Here is an 18,942-nt window from a genome sequence, read left to right on the forward strand (position 1 = left end):
ACAGGGGGAGGAGTGATTATGGAATACAGATATGTGCTGAGAACCAGGAGGGAATGAAGGGTTGCTCGGGAAGAGAGAAAAGAATAAAGATGAGGAAGACATGGGAGAGACTGTTAAATAAGGAATTTAGGACAAAGAAATCTATGTTCCTTCTCATCCACCCCAAGAGGCAAGGTATCACTGCATTCTCATCCTCAGGCAGGAAACACAGGTGAAATCTGTGTTTGGTAACTATGTCATGAAAGTGAGTTTGACTTTTTGGTGAACCGTGCTTATGTGAAAACCGGAAAGGGAACAATGACAGATGAGGCAAAACTTAAACATGTTTGTGAGAGAGGTGAAACCATTCAGGTCCGTTATTTAAACCCATTTGAACGCCCATGTTGACAGGTCGATCCACTGGCAAAAACACTGAAAGCCTACAGTCTCTGTAGCTGAGAGTCACCGCTCTGCCTCCTCACAATTCGGCCTTGTTACAAGCTCTGTGAAAAGAGCCCTTTATTATCACTTCATCCTCTCAGACTTCACCCATGTGAAGGTGTTATTAAGAGATTGCGTTTCGAGCAAACCAGAGATTGGTAACACACCCACTGACTCCATCTCAAAGAGCGTGAACGACTGCCAGCAGATTAACCCAACAGTTGTTTTGACATTCAAGTTTCCAGTCACTGGAGAGCTCTAACTACATGACACAAAAATAGTTCACTTTTATATTTTTAATGGCTTAAAATTCTTTTAGTCCAGCGGGTTGAATTCTATGTCTCATCATCTTTTTAGCATCAGCACATTGCTCTCCTCCCAACCATTTATAACCTATAATTAAACACAGAAGCAATTTCCCTTGCCAACAGACTGCTTCTCATTGGATGAGAGCGGTGCTACTAAAAGGAACCCAAGCAATGTTGAAATGGGTGACAGGAGTGCAGTGAAGCAAGACACCTTCAGAGACTACAGAGAGAGAGAGAGAGAGAGAGAGAGAGAGAGAGAGAGAGAGAGGGAGGGAGAGGGAAAACATGTGAGAGCATTGACCTTCACATGGACAGGGTGAATATGCAGGCTTCACTCTCAATTATTTGATACTTCCACATAGAGAAATACAACACGCAGAGACATTTCAATGGACTGCAGATATACATGAAAACACACACTCACACACATACACACACACACACACACACACACACACACACACACACACACACACACAGAAAAACATATGCACAAATAGATGCACTTAACACTTGCTCAAAATTGAGCTCTAAAGGCACTTCAACCCACAGGAGACTAGGAGGCGATGTAGAAAAAGGTACATCACATTGCTGCTTCATTCATTTTAAGACCCATGCAGTCTGTTATCTACAACCAAATTCAATTCTAACCATAACATTTTTCTCACATGTTCAGTGTACAACAGTAAACAGACACTATCCTACCAACTAGCTAACCTTATTCCCTCAATAATTGCTTTCTCTCTCACAGACTCAAACATGCATTTCTTCTTGTATTTTAGTGTAGCTTCTCCGAGCCAAGAGGTGCTCCTGATACAAAGTCACACTGAGCGGAGGTATTAGAGGCTTATTGGAGTCAGAGAATGATTTTGGCACAGTGGGAACCATGATTGGCTTCACAAATGGCTAATCCACAGATACAAGGATCATTGTATGTGCCCTGGATCTGTTTGTATCATTATTGCAGAGAAACATCTGAGACTGGGTTCCCTCTGAGTTTTTGTGAAGCCAAATCTGGTGTGTTCACTGCTTTGGTAAGACTGGTGAATGTTCTTTTGGGTGAAATGTGGATAAATTCCATAGACTTTGGCTGCTATTACCTGTAAATATGAGAAAATTAGAGCAACAGTTCTGATGTACAGCACTGCTACAGTCCACATCTACATCTTGTTTTAGTGTTGGTACAGTTACTTAAATATGTGACATCACCCACTGCCTTCTGGGACACATTCAGTCAACCTAATTTCTATATTAATCCTTATCTCTTCTCACGTAGCCTACATGAGGGTTCTTGGTTTAAGTGTCTAATTCACTCCATGCTAATAAACCTCCAGATTTGTGGTCAGGGAACGACAAATAACCATTTACTGTTGTCTAGTGTTAGAAGATTGTTTAATGATTCAAGGTCCAATATTTGAACTCTATGATAAACCTCGCATAATATGGAAACACAAAGTGGGAGTTTAACATAAATCTATTCAATTCAGAGAGACTTGCATGGCAAACATAGGAAAAATATTACTTCACTCCTGCAAACTGAACCAAAATCTTAGCATCAGGCATCTAGCCTGAACACCACTTCTTTCAATCTGTCAGAACCTTTAACTATTTCCAACAAGACTGACATAAACTTTTTTATCCAGAATTCATTTAAAATGTATTCCTGTATTCACTGGAATTCTAACTCTACTTTAGGCAGCAGGGGTTGTTGATCGTTTGCAATTTACTCATCACAGCTGTTCAGCATATGTCTGCGGGGAGTTTTGAGGCTGGTTGATGCTGTAGAGATAAAAACAGCATTGCGGATTCCACATTTTTTCCAATTACAGGCTTGTATGAAAAGATACTAGTGTATATACAGTATGTATGTACAGTATGTATAAAGCAAGGATTCTACTCTAAATCTGCCATTAGATATGGATAACCCCTCCACAGATGTTTAGGTTTATATAAAATTAAAAATATAATAAGTCCATATATATGGGTGGACATATACATCGATTTGATGAAACAGTAGTATTTGCTGGTTAAATAACAATAACTAATAACAGTGACTAATCTGACCTGTGCCTGGGCTGAACTATCATTCAGAGCTTTTCGGAGGCCTTGACTTAGTCCCCTGCGCAGATTCTGCCTCTGGATGCTGTCCAGCCTGTTCCTTCTCACATAGATGGAGACAACTATGAGAGATACAGATACAAACAGACAAACAGAGGGTGAAACAAAGACAAAAACAGAGACAAAACATGTTAGAGCAATAACATTATTTCACAATTTTAAAAAACACCCGTTTTTACGCCAGAGTAGCAAAAGTTTTTACCTGTTCGCACCCACATTCTCTCTGTAATGTTGCACTGCTGTGGTGGAGCTTCTGTGGTGGTGGTGAAAGGGGAGATGAAGATGGTGGTGGCCCCTCTGGGCAGGGTTGTCCTCGGGACAGGTGGCGTGAATGTTCGCCTGCTAATTGGAGCCCTGACGGTTGTGGTGGTAGTTGTTTTCCTGGTCACAGGTGCAGGCTGTGGTGTGGTTGTGGTGGTCGACTGCGTGGTTCCGGTGGTGACTCTTAGGGAAGGGATGGTAGTGATGGGGTTTTTAGATTTGGTGGATGAAGCTAGAGTTGGGGTGGTAAGCTTCGCAGAGGCTGTTGTGGTGTCCTGTCGAGGGATCAGAGGTGATACCTGAGATGTCCTCTCGGTGGGCCCAGCAGAAAGAGTAGTTCTGGCTGATTGAGAGGGGGCTAGACTGGCATCTTTTTCTTTGGGGAAACTAGGTGCAACTACTCTGGCTGATCCAGCAGTTAACTCATCCCGCTCTGCCTCTGTAAGGACAAAAAACGTCACTTCCTGTGAGTGATCAGAATCTATGGATGAGGTCAGGTTGGGTGACGGGGTGACAGATAATGATACAGGGCCTGGATGCATTGCTGGTTTCGTTGACTGTGTTACACCAGCTAAATTTACCTTTGATGATGACAGTGATGATGAAGACATCAATGATGATGAAGCTTTAGACAAAAGTGAAGTGGTGGGGTTCATTTGCAACTGAGAAGCTGTGATACCACTAAATGATGGCGGTGAAGTCTCTGATGAAGAGGATGATGGCATTAGCTCTGTTGGTGAGATGAACCTCTTCCATTTTAAATCAACTGTGTGGTCAGTATCAGAAAAAGTGTGTGAGGGATTGTTTGGAAGTGTGACAGCTGTATCAAATACAGATTTGGGAAAGTCAACAGCTGCTAAAGGGGAGCTCAGCTTGTTTTTATACACCAACGCAAAAGTGGTGGCTTGTGAAGATTTTACAGAGTCGCTACTTGTGTGTGAGAGGGGCAGAAAACCATTTGAACCCCAAGCTGATGGAGCAGGAGTGTTTACGGTGACTCGTTGAGACACACTGACAGCCGGAGCAGAACTGAGATCAGCTGGGGACGAATCCAGACTCTGTTCTTTAGATTTTGAAGTGCTTTTAACATATATTAAAGAGGAATATTCTCCACCAAAGTGCTCTGTCTCCAATGGATGAAATGAATATGGATCACTGGCGACTACAGTTGGATCAGTTGAATTCAATACATGCATATTAGGCTGTTGTCCATTTTCTAGCATTGGATGCTCATATGATGGTCCATCTGCTTGTATATTAGAATTTCCCCTATCAAAGCCAGCAGATGTATTTTCTGATTCAAAGGCACTGTTTTGAAAAGGTTCAGGCTTGGTGGCTTTCCACTTTGTATATGGTGCCATTAGTTTTGTGCCAAAACTGTAAATAGCCCTAAACGTCTTTTCATTGGAAGTAGCAGTTGCTGCAGAGGAAGCAGTGGAGGGCATGGTTGTTTGTCTGCCTAAATAAAAAGGAGATTTATCACTGCTAACACTGGTGATTGGTCCCTGAGAGCGAGAGGAAGAGTTTGTCCTCGGTGTTAGGATGATTTCTGACCAAGACGAAGGAGAAGGCAGCTCATTATGGCCCGTGAGTGTCCCATCATCTTTATGAGACAGACTAGTTTCTAATGCAGCATCAAACGTTACTAGGGAAAAGGGGATTTTAGTGAATGATCCTTTGCTAGAACTGTCAGAGCCTTTATTTAGCATAAAAACATCTTTTGGAGTCATGAAAGATAGAAACTGCCCTGATGGAACACCCTTTTTGTAAAATGCAGCACCTCTGATCAAAGTAGAATCTTCATTTCCATTAAATAAAGGAGCCACTGACCTATTTGCAGTATATCTGTGTAAATTCTCAGCAGGCCTGTTTTCGTGTGTCCTGTGATCATTGGAGACTGTTGATATTTTAATGTTACCTGCACTCATTTTACCCTCGACAGTCGAAGATATGCTGTGATTTCCTCTCTCTGATTTTATGATATGGGCAGAGACTTCAGCTGATTTGTCAGGTGGTAGAGTTAGACCTGATGTTGTATAAAATTTGTCTAGAAAAGGAGGCACAGATCTTGTTTGAAAAGGTCTTTGTGAGGGGATCATTTGTGATGATAATGGGGCTTTGGCTTGGTCAGAGAAATTAACCTCACTGCTGACAGACAGGCCAATGCTGTCATCAGTGTTGTTGTGGTTTTGGCCATGGCTTAGAAAAAAGGGCAATGAGTATGTAGGGCGAGTGGTGTGTGAAAGACTTTTATGCATGGTTTTATAGGTCATATCATTTGTAAACTCAACTAGCAATGCTGAACTAGAAAGAAAGGCTGTCCCACTGTTGGATGAGAAGATCATTTTTGGTGTCGTCCATCCTTTGCGCTTCTGAGTTATGCTCTTGGGAGACCCTGTTTGTTCATGGACATTTATGACTTCATTACTCTGCAAATGAAGTGAATCTGACTCTGATGAGGAGGAGATTGTCCCTGTTCTGCTGATCAATTTAAGAATTGAACCAGTGGTGGACTCCGGCCTCAGCTGTGTGGGTGAAAGTGAGTTATTCAGGTAAGCTTGAGAGGAAACAGATGTGAGCTCAGCTCTTGCTATCTCTTCCTGGTTGTAATCTATATTGATGGCAGGAACTCTGGCGCTGCCGTGACCTGCTGCCATCAGTAAATCATCGGGATTAGATGCATGCTCCAAGGACACTATGCCAGAGTAGAAAGGTGTTAGTTTTGTGATTGCAGTTTCAGAGAGAGATGTTTTACCTGGTGGACTCTTGGAGGAAAGTGTGAAAAAGGATCCTGTGGGACTAAACGTCATAGCTGGTGATGCAGAAGGATTTACTAAATGTGAATGGAGAGGCGACATGATTGCATCTCCAATATTTTTGTGAACCGAAGTTTGACTGCCTACTCCTGTCTTGTCTTTATTCTCTGCATATGTTGTTAGATACAGCATCTGCTCTGTGACATGACTAGAAACAGAATAGCCTTCAGGAGGAGCAGACAGCAGTGCTGATGTGGGATTTTGTAAAGCTCCCTGCTGCCTTTGAGCTTGACTCTCTTGATTGGAGGGAAATGAGGTGCTCATTTCACGATTATTGGCCGAATCCAAGTTCATACCTGGATTATGAGCTTGAGTGGCTCGAGGTGAAATCTTTAAAAGAATCAGTCCATTGTTTGAAGTAGAATATGATGAGTATGTGCTGTTTGCTGGTGTTCTGATCACTCTTGTGCTTAAACTTCCTATGTGTGTCCCACTCACTCCATGGATTTTATCAGTTGATGGGTAAAATAAGTGTGTTGTCACTTTATTGCTCTCTTCAATGCTGGTTTCACTTGTCACTATTTCATGGAGATGAAAGAGTGACGGTGCAGTTGTTGTGCTTTGTGCTGGCTGTGTAGCAGCTGGTAGATTAACAGCTGAGTGAGCGGTGGATTGTGCAGCAGTCAAACTTTCTGTCCAATCCAGAGATACTGCTGGTGCTAATGTTGCTGTTTCTCTCTGAGGGGCAGAGCTGGACACAATCCTTTGACCTTGAGATGAAGCAGCTTTAGTGCTCCACTGAGTGGAAGATAATAGAGAAAATAGAGACAGTGAGGATGGTAACACAGAGGAAGTGGATGGAGTTGAGGAGGACAGTGACGATGACAATAAAGAAGATGGTGAAAACGATGAGACATTCCCGTTTCTATCCATCAAGGACACATGTGATGGCCCAGATGCCATGGTGAGAGCTTTAGGTGGTATGGTGTGTTGGAGAGACATGCTAGAAGTCAGACCTGAGTTGTCGGGGTGGTTTCCATTGGCTCCCACAGAAGAGGAGGAGGAGGAGGACATCTCTGAGCCCTGGCTGGAACTATGTAAAGGCCATTGGGTGGTGTGGGTCTCGTCCCTGGTGACAGTTGGCGAGGTTCTGCTTTGAGCGAGGCTCACTGGATGTTTGACAGTTCCTGCCATGACGGTTAAGACAGACGAAAAGGCAGGCTGGCCTGATAAACCTTCCCCCTCGGACTCCGAGTCACCATCTGAGTGGACGACTGAAAAAGGCACCTCCTCTGCCACCGACAGGTCGGCCAATGGATGAGCAGGAGCAGCTTTGACTGTGGGGTCGCTTGGTAAAGACGAGGAGCCAGAGGCATCATAGGTGGTTTTCTCTGTTAACAGAACAGAAAGGAAGATGGCAGATTATATTGATATGTTAATATACCGACAAAGGCCTACTTTTGAAGGTGAAGCTGCGTTTAATTCCATTTCAAGTGGGCTACTGTAATATTCTTACATGTTGGTCAAAACTCAGACATGGAGTCTTTGGAAAAGAAAACAACAACACATAAGAATTCCTGGTGCCAACTTCTTATAAGGCACCCTCTAAAAAGGGTTTATAAGTTGGAAATGATGGCTTATTGAATGCTTACTATGTCAGTTGTAAGACATTATTAAGAACAACCTTTGTGCTGTCAGGTTGTTAAAAGTCCCTTTTACTGGTGTTAATCCTTTTTATTTGTTCAAACAAGAGAACTGGCATGCTCAAGTCAAATGTCTTCAGAGTGTAATGGGTGCCGACCCAAAAGGCACAACAGTAGCAAATTAAGTTGTCAGCACTTGCAAGTATGTAATACTTTTAATAAAGCACAGCAGCAGAACACTTGAAAAAGAAGGAGACACATTACATGCTACATGGTTCAACTCTATCCCAATATTGGAGAAACAAAAGAATTCCAAGGGGACTAAGAATTAACAAGGCGCTATTGGGTAGTAACAACCCTGCAGTCTGCAAGAAGTGGTGTGAAGTCTTGAATGTTCATTGGACTTAATGTTACTGGTCATTGATTACACACAAGAGGAGCTATGCAAGGGAATACAAGTTCAGCTCACAGGAGTTGATGGGGTTCAATGAACGCTGTACCTCCTTGATCGATTCCTATTAAAAGGAATTGTCTGAGACCAAAGTTAAGAAATATCAACGAGACACGCTGGACTACAAAAACAACCGGATACATCCCGGCTATCTGACTGAATAGAGAGGATGCACAGGGCACACAGGACAGGTGATGATCATCCAGTGGGCTGTTGACTGATGAATCTGGGAACGAAACCATTGCTACATCCAGCCAGTCTCGTTTTTAGAGTCACCACAACGAATCATCTGAACCAGAGGGGCCACAAGAAAAGACTGACACAACAGGGAGGGAGGAGGCGTAGACAGGCGCACAAAGAGAGCTCCGAGCCCTCCAATATAATTAACTTATCCTAGAGACAGCTAAGTGATCAGGAAAATGCTTTGTTGTCTAAAGGCCTGTCTTTTGTGCCCTCTAAAGATGCTGATCTGTTTACAATGAGAGTTGAACTGTTCAAGTTTTTTTGTGTAGTAAAATTAAGATCGTTTTTTTTTTTGCAAAGACTTTGAACACAATTCTTCCTCTGTGCACACTGATCACAGAGATGGGGTGGAGATAACTAGTGAGTCACAAGCTGGCAGTAAATTTAAGACCAAAAGTTTATTTATCCCCTCGGTGACTAATGCCTCTGTACAGACATTTTGTTGTTCAGTTGAAGATGACGTTCGGTCTCTGTTTTCTTCTCCTGGTGCAAACAAATGCTATTCCAGTTTATCTCCACAAGAGACAGAGAGACAGGCCCTTGAAGATCTTGCTAATGATGAGTCGACTGTAATATGCAATGCTGACAAGGGTGTTGCAGTAGTATTGCAAAATAAAGAATAATACTGTGCTGAAGGTAAGGAATCAATTGAGTAAAACAGATTTCCACACCCATCTGAGTTATGATCCGACACTTAAGTTTGCAGGTGAAATTAGAAACACTCTTGATTGGGCAGTTAGTAATCAATCAGGAACTGGAAGCATTTAAAGGGGTATCTCAACTCTAGATTGCCCACTCTTACATTTACAGAAGAGGCAAGTAGAGAATCAGTGTCTTTTTTAGATGTGAGAGTAAATAAATCTGAGTTATTACAGACTACAGTCGTATGCAAAAAGACAGAGAGAAACAACTATTTCCATTACTCAAGTTAACATCCACACAGCCTGAAAATAAGCTTGCCTTATAGTCAACTGTTAAGAAGAAAAATAATTTGTAGGTCTGATGGAGAGTTTGAGAGACAGGCTAATGACCTGTGTGTCCATTGACAAGAAAAGAATTATGACCAAAGAATTTTAAGTGCATGTTTGTCTAAGGTTTGTGAAAAAGATAGAAATAGCCTCCTAGCACCTAATCCTCCTCCAATTAAACAACAGTATGTTGCCTTGAGCACTACCTTTTCACCTGTTTCTCAGTTGGTTAAAAGTGTTGTCAGAAAACACTGGCATATTCTGTCAGGTGACCCCATTGTTGGCTGAAAGTTTGTTAGTTTGTCTGTTAATTCTCCTGGTTTGAACTGTGTGAAATGTAATGCCATGATCAAAGGGGACCATTTTTAATGTCCTTAAGGGTTTTGCTATGTGGGCAAGACAAAAAGGGAATGAGAATTAGGATCTCTGAGCATAAGAGTAGCACCAGAAATAGGGAAGAGAGGTCAATTATGTTGGCCATGGAGTTTGTAGGCTACAGTTCATGGCTGTTATGCCACTGTTGAAGGGAGAAGATAGGAAGAAGAAACTTTTATTTATGTATATGCATTTGTATTTTCTATGGGGGTTCTGCACATGATGAGTTTACATATGTCCATACATGCATTTTCTTATTGTTAGTGTATAAATTAATTGGTCAATTATCTAGTTGTTGCAATAACAGAATGTGGTATATTTCCTCTTATGACTTAATTTTTCTTACTGATATTTTTCTTACTATTATTTGTCTTTTGATGATGATGTTTGGATGGATGTTAATCACCAGCAGGTCCCTGGCTGCTGTTTAAGAGGCATCACACCCACATATGTCTCAGAAACGCAGAGGAAAGCTTAAGGCCAAAACGCATCCGTTTCCTGATGCTGCTGTGCATTATTATTAAAAGTGTTACATACTTATTTGCAAGTGCTGATGACTTAATTTTCAATCCTTTTATTATTATATTATTACATTGGTACATAGATAATCCACTAATAAATACTTGTGTTATTCTCTACCTCTCTAATTAGCCATCAAGTCTGCAGTTATAAATATCAGTAAGTCAATAATAAAGGCTATTTACATGTACAGCTGTAACGATTAGTCAATTAATCGATCAACAGAAATTTAATCACCAACTATTTTGATAATTGATTGTTTAGAGTCAATAACAATATAACAATATTTTGAGTATCTTTGGGTTGTGGACTGTTGGTCGGGATAACACATTTTAGGTTGCATCTTGGGCTTTGAGAAACAGTGACTGACATTTTTCACCATTTTCTGACATTTTATAGACCAAATGAATGATCAATTAATCAAGAAAATAATCAACAGATTAATCAATAATGAAAATAACTGTTAGTTGCAGCTCCATTTACAACAACCCATCAAGTCTGAGCTTCTCTGTACTTCTAAGTTGTAAAGAAATGGATTTTGGTCCAGAGGGTAAGTAGTCAAATGCCAATTGGAGGGTCTTCCTTTGAATTGAAGTGCAATTCTGTAGAAGGATTAAAACAAGCCAAAGGAGTTTTTCACAAACTGGCAACCCAAAAGCTGTTCTTAATGACTTATAATTGATCTAACAAAGAATTAGTAAATGATTAATTAACCATTAACAAAACCATTAGTTACAACTAATAAATCCATTATAAAGTGTGCTTTATTAGGAAGTGGTACCAAATCCCTGCTGCCTATTAGCCAAAAAAAGTGTATAAAATGTCATGTTGATACTCTGTCCCATTAACTGACAGCGTGAAAAATCTGATTGCATAAGCAGAGTGCATATTCATCCAGGCTGCACGTCAGCACAGAATTACCTTCTCTAAATATGACAAATCGAGCCATTACAAAGAGTCAGGTAAGTCACACCACCGTGTAAGAGACTTGATTCATACAGTACACATTTTTAGATTGCTGGGGTTGTCAGGATTAATCTTGATGCAGTCTGATAGTTGTAATAAATAACAAATTGACTTTCAAGTACAATGTTTTAATTGAATTGTCTCTGGAGATCATTTTAACCTATGCACCAACATGAAAACAAACTACACCAGGTTTGGGGGTGTAAACATAGTCATCTTTCAAATAGTCTCACAAAGCACACCAAGGGCAGACATTTATGTATTCCCAAAGGAGAGAAAGACGAAACAATCTTCAAAGTGGAACAAATAGAATTATTCAAGAGATGGCAGCCGTGTGCTCAAGCATTGCTAAGATAAAAACACACAATGGACTCAATGTTACAATGTGTTCTGCCCTTGCAGAAATTATGGCGCGGTAAAAGACAGAAAGAGAGAGAGAGAGAGAGAGATGGAGGTTTACATTACAGTAACTACCATGAAGATGCTGGAGGTGATTAATGCACCAAGACGGCCAATGTGGAGTTGTCTCCCTGCCATTCGTGTCCTCTTCTCTCCTTTTATTCTCAGCACATCCTCGACACATCCATATAGGGGTTCTTTTATCCATTTACAAAGCTTTGCAGTCCTGTCACATCTCCCACCCCCTCAGCATGTTTCCCTTGCTGAAGTGCATCCAGATAGCACTCACATACAACTCCTTCAGTGTTGGAGGGACACAAGCTGAGTTCAGGGGGACCCTTTTGATGACAGACATGTACCTGGATTGCAAAAGCATACTCATACATCATGTCTTTATGTTTTCCAGAACAAAAATGAATATAAACTGTGAAATCCAGAGAGTTGTCCAGCACATACTGGAAATTACTGAGGCCCTTAAATCCATGCTTTCTGAATGACATACATGATGATTAGCCTGAGGCAGTGTACTCACACATACTTATATATAATAGGATCTTGTACCTATAAATTCAGTAAAAGTTCCAGGTCACTAACTCTGAATGAACTCTTAAATGTCACCAATATCCCAGAAAATTGGTATAAATGCTTTTCATAATTTGTTTTCACCGGAATAAATCATTGACTTTAATTAACTGCCAACATTCATTCCTTAAAGGCTGTATGCATGATCCCACTTAATTCCCATTCTTTAATAAATGACTGATGTAGTAAAATGTGATTAGTGAAATTGCTATACTGCAATTTGAATCCAATCCTTAAAAAACTGATGATGTAAAACAAAGAGTGGTAAGAAGGGAAATATATTTCTGTATTCACAAAAGGGCTCTAACATAACAAAGGATATGTGACCGGTTTCAAGGCCACCAAGAGGTCACTCAGTCAAACCATCTGATCATCAAAATGAAAGAGAACTTCCTGGCCCCCTTCCTCCTGCTTTAACGCGCCCAGTGGAGACATGAATTTGGGTGTAGCGGGACGGACGCCAGTTCTAGCGGAGGTGTGGGGTCCACCTGTGGTTTGCCACCTGCTCTGATAGAGCTGAGCATATGGGAGGATTTCAACCCCGGACTAGAATGGAAAAGGTGTGCAGATAAAAGGAGAGAAAGAGAAACAGAGAGACAGAGAGTGATGAGAAAGGGTGGGCTGGGAGGTGTGGAAAAAGAAAATGGCATAGACCTACCAAGACAAGAAAAATAAGTGCAGCAGTCGGGTAAAGAGTGGTACAAGAGAAAGAAAAGGATTGAATTTGTGGTCACTTTGGGAGGTAACTGCAGTGAAAAATCTGTAGTCCACAAGTCTGCTAGTCATTCCTAACAAAAGTAATTTATCTTCATGATTCCTCACACTATCTAGCTTCCCTCTGGAAAGCATAGTAACAGATGATGTCACATTACTGCAAGTAATACTTTTTCAACTTGATAGTTTAAGTAAAGGGTGATTTTACAGAGAAAATTATGCTAAAACTATTAGTCAATGGACAAAAAATAAATCAGAAATGTATCAGTAACAATTTGCATTATTGATTAATAGTTTAAGTCAGACATTTACAAACAACAATGTCAAATATTTGTTGGTTTCAGATTCTTAAATGTGAAAATATGCAAATATTTGTTTTATATCATTTCACATTAAATATCATTTGGTTTTGGACTGTTGGTCAGACAAAACATGTTATTTTAAGACATAAATGTCTAAAAAATGATTCACAAGACACCTTTCTTCCATGTAATGGGTTGCAACCATAAAAACACTGAGTCTTAAGTCTAAATATTTCACTTAGTGCAAACATCATTTTCCAACTTTAAAGCCATTTAAGGGAATATAAACAGGGAACATTGTTGTGTACGACGTTCAGTGCAATTAAGCATGTATGATCAATAAAATGTTTGGTTTAGGTATTTATCTTTAGCTACATGATTCTCACTTCTCTGAAACCTTCTGCAACAAGCACATGCAAATCGCAGACCTCATTTCCACAGCGTTTTCCCCCTCTGCAGCCAGCACTATCTTTGAGCTACTAGGACACAGACATGACACTGCTGCGGCTCCCGCTGCTTCCACTCATATTACACACTCCTTCTCCTTTTGCTTTGAGCTGTTTTTGTTCTCTTATGTGCAGAAAATGGTAAACAAGAGAGTACAATTCAATAGTGAGGTGGAGGGAACCCTGGGAGCAAAGAAACAAATTTTAGAAGCTTGATCGATTGCTTCTGAGGAAGTACCTCAGATGTCCCTGCTATGTTTTGACTGTGTATTGAAGGCAGAGGCATACCATTGCTTTGAGCTGTTGTCCTATTAAAAATATATTAATAGTGGGGTGGAGGGAAGTCTGGAAGGAGAGCATATGTATTGCAGCATATGAGCATATGTATTGCACATATCCTCGCTGATTTTTTTTTGCCTGTGTATGGAGACTTCATGTCTGAGCAGGGCCGGAGGAGGGTGGTAGCAGTGATGCCAGGCACTGCTGAGGTGACAGTACAGATGGGGGGGAGGATGTCACACACCCCAGCTATGCTTTTTATTTTCTTCAGAGGTTGCAAACAGCACAGTAGGATGCGACACGCATCAGCTGTCTGGAACACAGTCCAGCAAACACTTAAACCTGCAACCACGCAGAGATGTGGACATTTTATTAAGAGAGATGTTCATTCATTCACTCATTCATTACTTCCACCAAGAAGGTTATGTTTTTGATCCTGCCTGATTTATTATCTGTTTCTTAGTTAGCGTATCTCAAAAACTAAAAGTTAGGCCAAGGAACATATCGTCTGTTTGTGGCGTGGATGTAGGACTTGTTTAAAGCCACACTGTAAGTTTTGAAGGAAGAAACAACAATGTTTGTCCTACAAATGAAAAGTGAATTTGTAAGTAAAATAACAAATCATTGCTCAGTTCAACACACACAAGGGTTTTGCTGCAGCTTTACATGGTCTGGCATGACCAGTAGCTTCTGTTGGTTAATGTTAGCTAATATTAGCTACTGTTAGCTATCTTTACATGGATATTGTGACAACACTTAGTCAGTCTGTTGACTTTAAGACTGTTGCAAGACTGTTGTACTTCCTCTACTGTTACACGACATTGTAGCATTCATTATTATCTTGTAATTGTCTCTTGTGGCCATAGTAAGCCCTGCTTAGCAAATATTACACAGACTCACTTTGAAGTATGTCATGATATTGTAAAATGAATGAAAATGCACGAATGAAACACATCTGGGACATGTACCTTATGAACGCAGATTAAAAAAGTCCAAACATTTTGTATTACTAAAAAACAATATCTAAAAGATTGTGCAGCTTTGATGGGTGATGAGTGCTTTCTAGTTCATAAATCTGTTTCACTTTAGGTTTATGTAACTACAGCATCATCCAAAGTGCACATCTAACAATTACAACATCAAAGTTAGTTTTTAATTTTAACATTTTCATCAATCATGTTAAGAATGCAGCAGCCTTCCAACATCAGTTGTCTCTCTTTTTCATCAATGAGAGGATATTGAAAACAAATCCTTAGAGGAAAAAAGTACTAAGCAGTGGACAATAAACTGGCTCAGGGGAAGCTAGAAACCCTCGCTGCCTTCTCTGTCTCTCTGTGTTCTGCTCTCTCACTCTCTCTACTGACACTAAGGCTCTTCGTCTTTTTCAGCCTGATATGTCAACACAATGACTTCTGTCCTGATGCAGCTCCGGACACTGTGGTCATGGCTAACTCTGTCCACTCCTATTACTGCTGTTCTCCACTGTCCTTGTCACCTGCCTCATTAAAGGCTGACCGATGATGATGTTATATGCTGTGAAACAACCTAACACTAGATATTACATTAATTTCATCTTGTATCAGTATCTCCCTATATGGTACATTAGGATAATGTTTGTATCAAGTGTCTCTTATGTTTTTCACTGCAGGCACTGGATCAGAAAACTAGACTGAAAGCCATTATTCAGGGCTTTCAGCAAGCTTTTTGGAAGGTGACAGGGGACACATTCTCTCCACTCTCACATAAGGGATCATATATCTTGCTGGCTCAAACCCTTCTGGTGAAAATGGAGGAACAGCAGCCAAAATGAATTGATTTCTGAGCCTCATTATGTAAATTCAGGAATCAAGGTGCTGTAACTGTTTGGAGAAAGAAAAATAAAGACACTGTTCTGCTGAACAAAACTACTCCAGAAAATTGTCATTTGAGTTTTTATAATTTTCTGCACGTCTGCTGTGTTGCTGAATAAAGATAAAGATCTAAAACAGTACAAAAGACTTCCAAAATGCTGTAAAACATATGTTTGATGTGTGCAGAGATAGTCAAATGCCAAGTGGAACAATTTGTACTGATCAAAGATTGAGATAGAGCTTTCACTTGTGTCTGCTCTACTAATGAATGGCCACACTGAATAACTCATTAACACTCAAACCAGTCCTTCCAGTGTCTCTAATCTGCAGTTTGAGAGTAAAATTTTTAAATAGTCTTAAGAATTAATTTCATTACAGTGTTCTCTACCCTTTGCACTCTCAACGTGTTGAAGTTGTGGTACATAAACATTAAGCAAGATTAATTAAATGGTGTCAGACCAAAGAACTCCCAAGTCTTAACCACTTTCTGCTGAAAGATAGGCTACTTAAATAAAATCTATGGTGTTAAGCAGACCAAATAAATTTAGCTCACATTTGTAACTTTGTTGTAAGATGTTCTGAAGAGGTGCAGCATTACTATGCAGGTGCTACTAATAACATTAATAATAGCAGTTTTATTCAAGTGTCCCAATAAGGTGTGACAGTGAGCCAGCAATACCTGGGGCCTGTACTATGAAGCAGGTTCAACTTAGTCTGGCTCTCTTTGGGTGAGCTGGCTTCACTGAGACTAACATTGGCGAAGCTGGCGAAGCTATCATAAAGCTGGCTATCAACTAGCTCAGTTTTCCTATCCAGTTATGAGCATGCTCATGTGAAAGAGGCGGGGTTGTTAATTACGAGTGACATCATCAGAACCATGAATGAAGTACTTCATATGATGAGATTAAATGATAATCCGAAGCAAAAACAGCAAAAAGTCATATTCAACGATGTGAAATGTTAACGAAAGCCTGTAATCATACAACAGAATAAGAAGATGTAGAAACACTAGAAATAATTTCCATATATTAAAAGTAGGCTAAGGCTTAAATACATGTACGTATTATTATATATGACTTAAGTGTATAGCGAGTATTTTTGCTATTTAGCGGGGTGATGAAGAAACCATTCTGAATATGTCACATCAAAAAAACTTAAAAGTAATGTAAAGTAAAGACTGTAAATGTAAATGTAAAGACTTTCTGTCACTGGGGCAAGAGTGGAAAAGTAGTTAATGACATATGAGGTCTATCTCACCGAAATGTTGCATTTAAAATCATGGGAATTAACAGTGTGTAGATTATTTTTCTAGTCAAAGACGGTCCTTCATTTTTATTTCCAATTATCATCACACAGTTTTCCGATGTTATTCTGAGCTTCTGAGCTGTTATTCTGAGCTGGAGTCAGAATATAAAATCATCCACACTGTCAGCTGTCACTCCGGGGATAAAGACAAGTTTGCACAATTAAAATGCAGCCAAAATCATCATTATGTGTTTAGTGTCGTAAACAGTCTCTCCGTTTGTTAGAAGCTCTGTTTTAAAACCTGAGTGGAAATAGAAAGCCTGGAACAATAAAATGTTTCAACTGGTCTACAAAAATATATATTGCTCTTTTTACTTGTCACTTTATCATAAACTCAGGACTTTTATCCATGTTGGGATCCTGTAGGAATGACGACTCCATTTTTCCAGTGATCTGATTGGTCAGTGGTCGGGGTGACAGATTGTGATTCAATCCTCTGAAGTTGACCAGCAGGTTAGCTGATCAGCATCAGTTGCCACGGTGATTTATCCCAGTTAAAAGTGAGCCAGCTTCGTGATACCGGAAAACCTGAGTTAAGCCCAGAGATAACTGGCTAACCTACTAATCTCACTTTGTAGTACAGGCCCCAGGACTCTTAAACCACTTCAGGTTAATAAAATTCTTACTAACACCTGTGCTTTTCCTTATGACATGTCAAAATATCTACAAAGTATTCCAGTAAACCATTTGAGTAAGCCAGTATGAACAATACCAGGGACGTGGAACTGATTCACCTTAATGGAATGTAGTTGTTATTTACGTCATTGATTACTGTGCTTTGCCTGCAATGATGTGTCAAAATGTCTGTTGTGAAAATGCCCGTATCAGGGTCTAAAGTTACTCCTCAACATTCTGTAAAATATAAAAAAAATATTCCTTGGATTAGAAATAGACTGGTTAGGTTTGGAGGAAATTGAGTCCATTTCATCACAAAATAATACTTGAAATCCACTAATCATTACAGATTAATGTTCCATAAAAATTTAAGAATATTTCAGGGTGGAATATTGCTTTGATGCATGGGGTGATCAGATGAACCTTGCTGGAGCAGACAGGATGACTGGAAGTCAGAGAGCTCAGCAGGATTCTGCAGGCAATCATAGTCCCATTAAAACCACCAAAAATAAGTCTTCTTTCACTTCACCACCAAGCCCAGAGGCAACACCAGCCACCACATTATAGCACGTCTGTTGTGCGCTCTGGGGCTTTGTAAACTGCGTAAGCAGCCATAGCTTCAATGCATACCCACTGTCACCTGTGGGTATAAAATGTGTGCATTTAATTGTTTAAATTGCGTGAAACGGAAACAGCATAATTATCAAAGGTCAGTAATTAATCACATCTTACCAAGAAGCCATCCATCTGGCACTGCTCCAGCTTGAAGTCTCCTCCCAACACAGCTTTGAGACAGTATAAGTGAATCGTGGCTTGACCCAGGCCATTTGACAACCACATTTGTTAGCATCATTTGCACATCACAAATGATCTGGACATTGACGGAGTGAAAATGTTTTTGATTAATGTAAACAAATTCATCCTCCCAAGGTGCCCTTATCACAACGTGTGTGCAGTCGATAGCTCTGATTACATCTGGGAAAGCAGACATTGCTGCAAATTGCATTTTGATGTTGGCCTGCTCAGCTGCTGTGTAAGGGAACCTGATATATCTATTACAGAACGAAATTATGCCACCTCACACCATGGGCATGACCCGTCTCAGGGCAGACTGGGATATCCCTGATCTGTCCACAAGCTCTAGCTGAAACATCCCCGTCGCCAAAAACCCGACTGTTGTCAACACCTGTAGATGGACGGGGATGCCATGGCTTCTCCAAGAGTGCCGTTCCAACACAGGGCCCAGTTCAGCACACAATTCTAAAAGAACAGCTCTTGGAAATCAAAAATGGTGCATTAGCCATTCATCATCATGAGCCAGAATATCAGTATGGTCTCTGAAGACTCGTTCTCGCCTAAATTGCGCAATAGCGATATCTTCCAGCAAAGCCAAAGCAGCCATTGTATCATATTGTATTTAGC

The 18,942-nt window shown here is 40.3% G+C and overlaps 1 protein-coding gene across 5 annotated transcripts in view; it reads right to left on the reverse strand.

Annotated features, from left to right (window-relative positions):
- Window positions 1-18,942, reverse strand: part of kiaa1549lb (KIAA1549-like b) — a 69,470-nt gene that overhangs the window by 32,481 nt on the left and 18,047 nt on the right. For 3 of the 5 annotated variants that reach the window (XM_067591155.1, XM_067591164.1, XM_067591173.1), the window contains exons 2-3: window positions 3,049-7,254; window positions 2,793-2,908 (exon numbers count right to left, since the gene is read on the reverse strand). In XM_067591155.1, coding sequence (XP_067447256.1) covers window positions 2,793-2,908; window positions 3,049-7,254 — 4,322 coding nt within the window. Of the gene's footprint in view, window positions 1-2,792; window positions 2,909-3,048; window positions 7,255-18,942 lie in introns of those variants that run through there. The other 2 variants (XM_067591182.1, XM_067591190.1) reach the window with 2 other exon arrangements.

This window comes from Thunnus thynnus, chromosome 1 (assembly GCF_963924715.1).
Source record: "Thunnus thynnus chromosome 1, fThuThy2.1, whole genome shotgun sequence".
Classification (NCBI taxonomy): domain Eukaryota; kingdom Metazoa; phylum Chordata; class Actinopteri; order Scombriformes; family Scombridae; genus Thunnus; species Thunnus thynnus.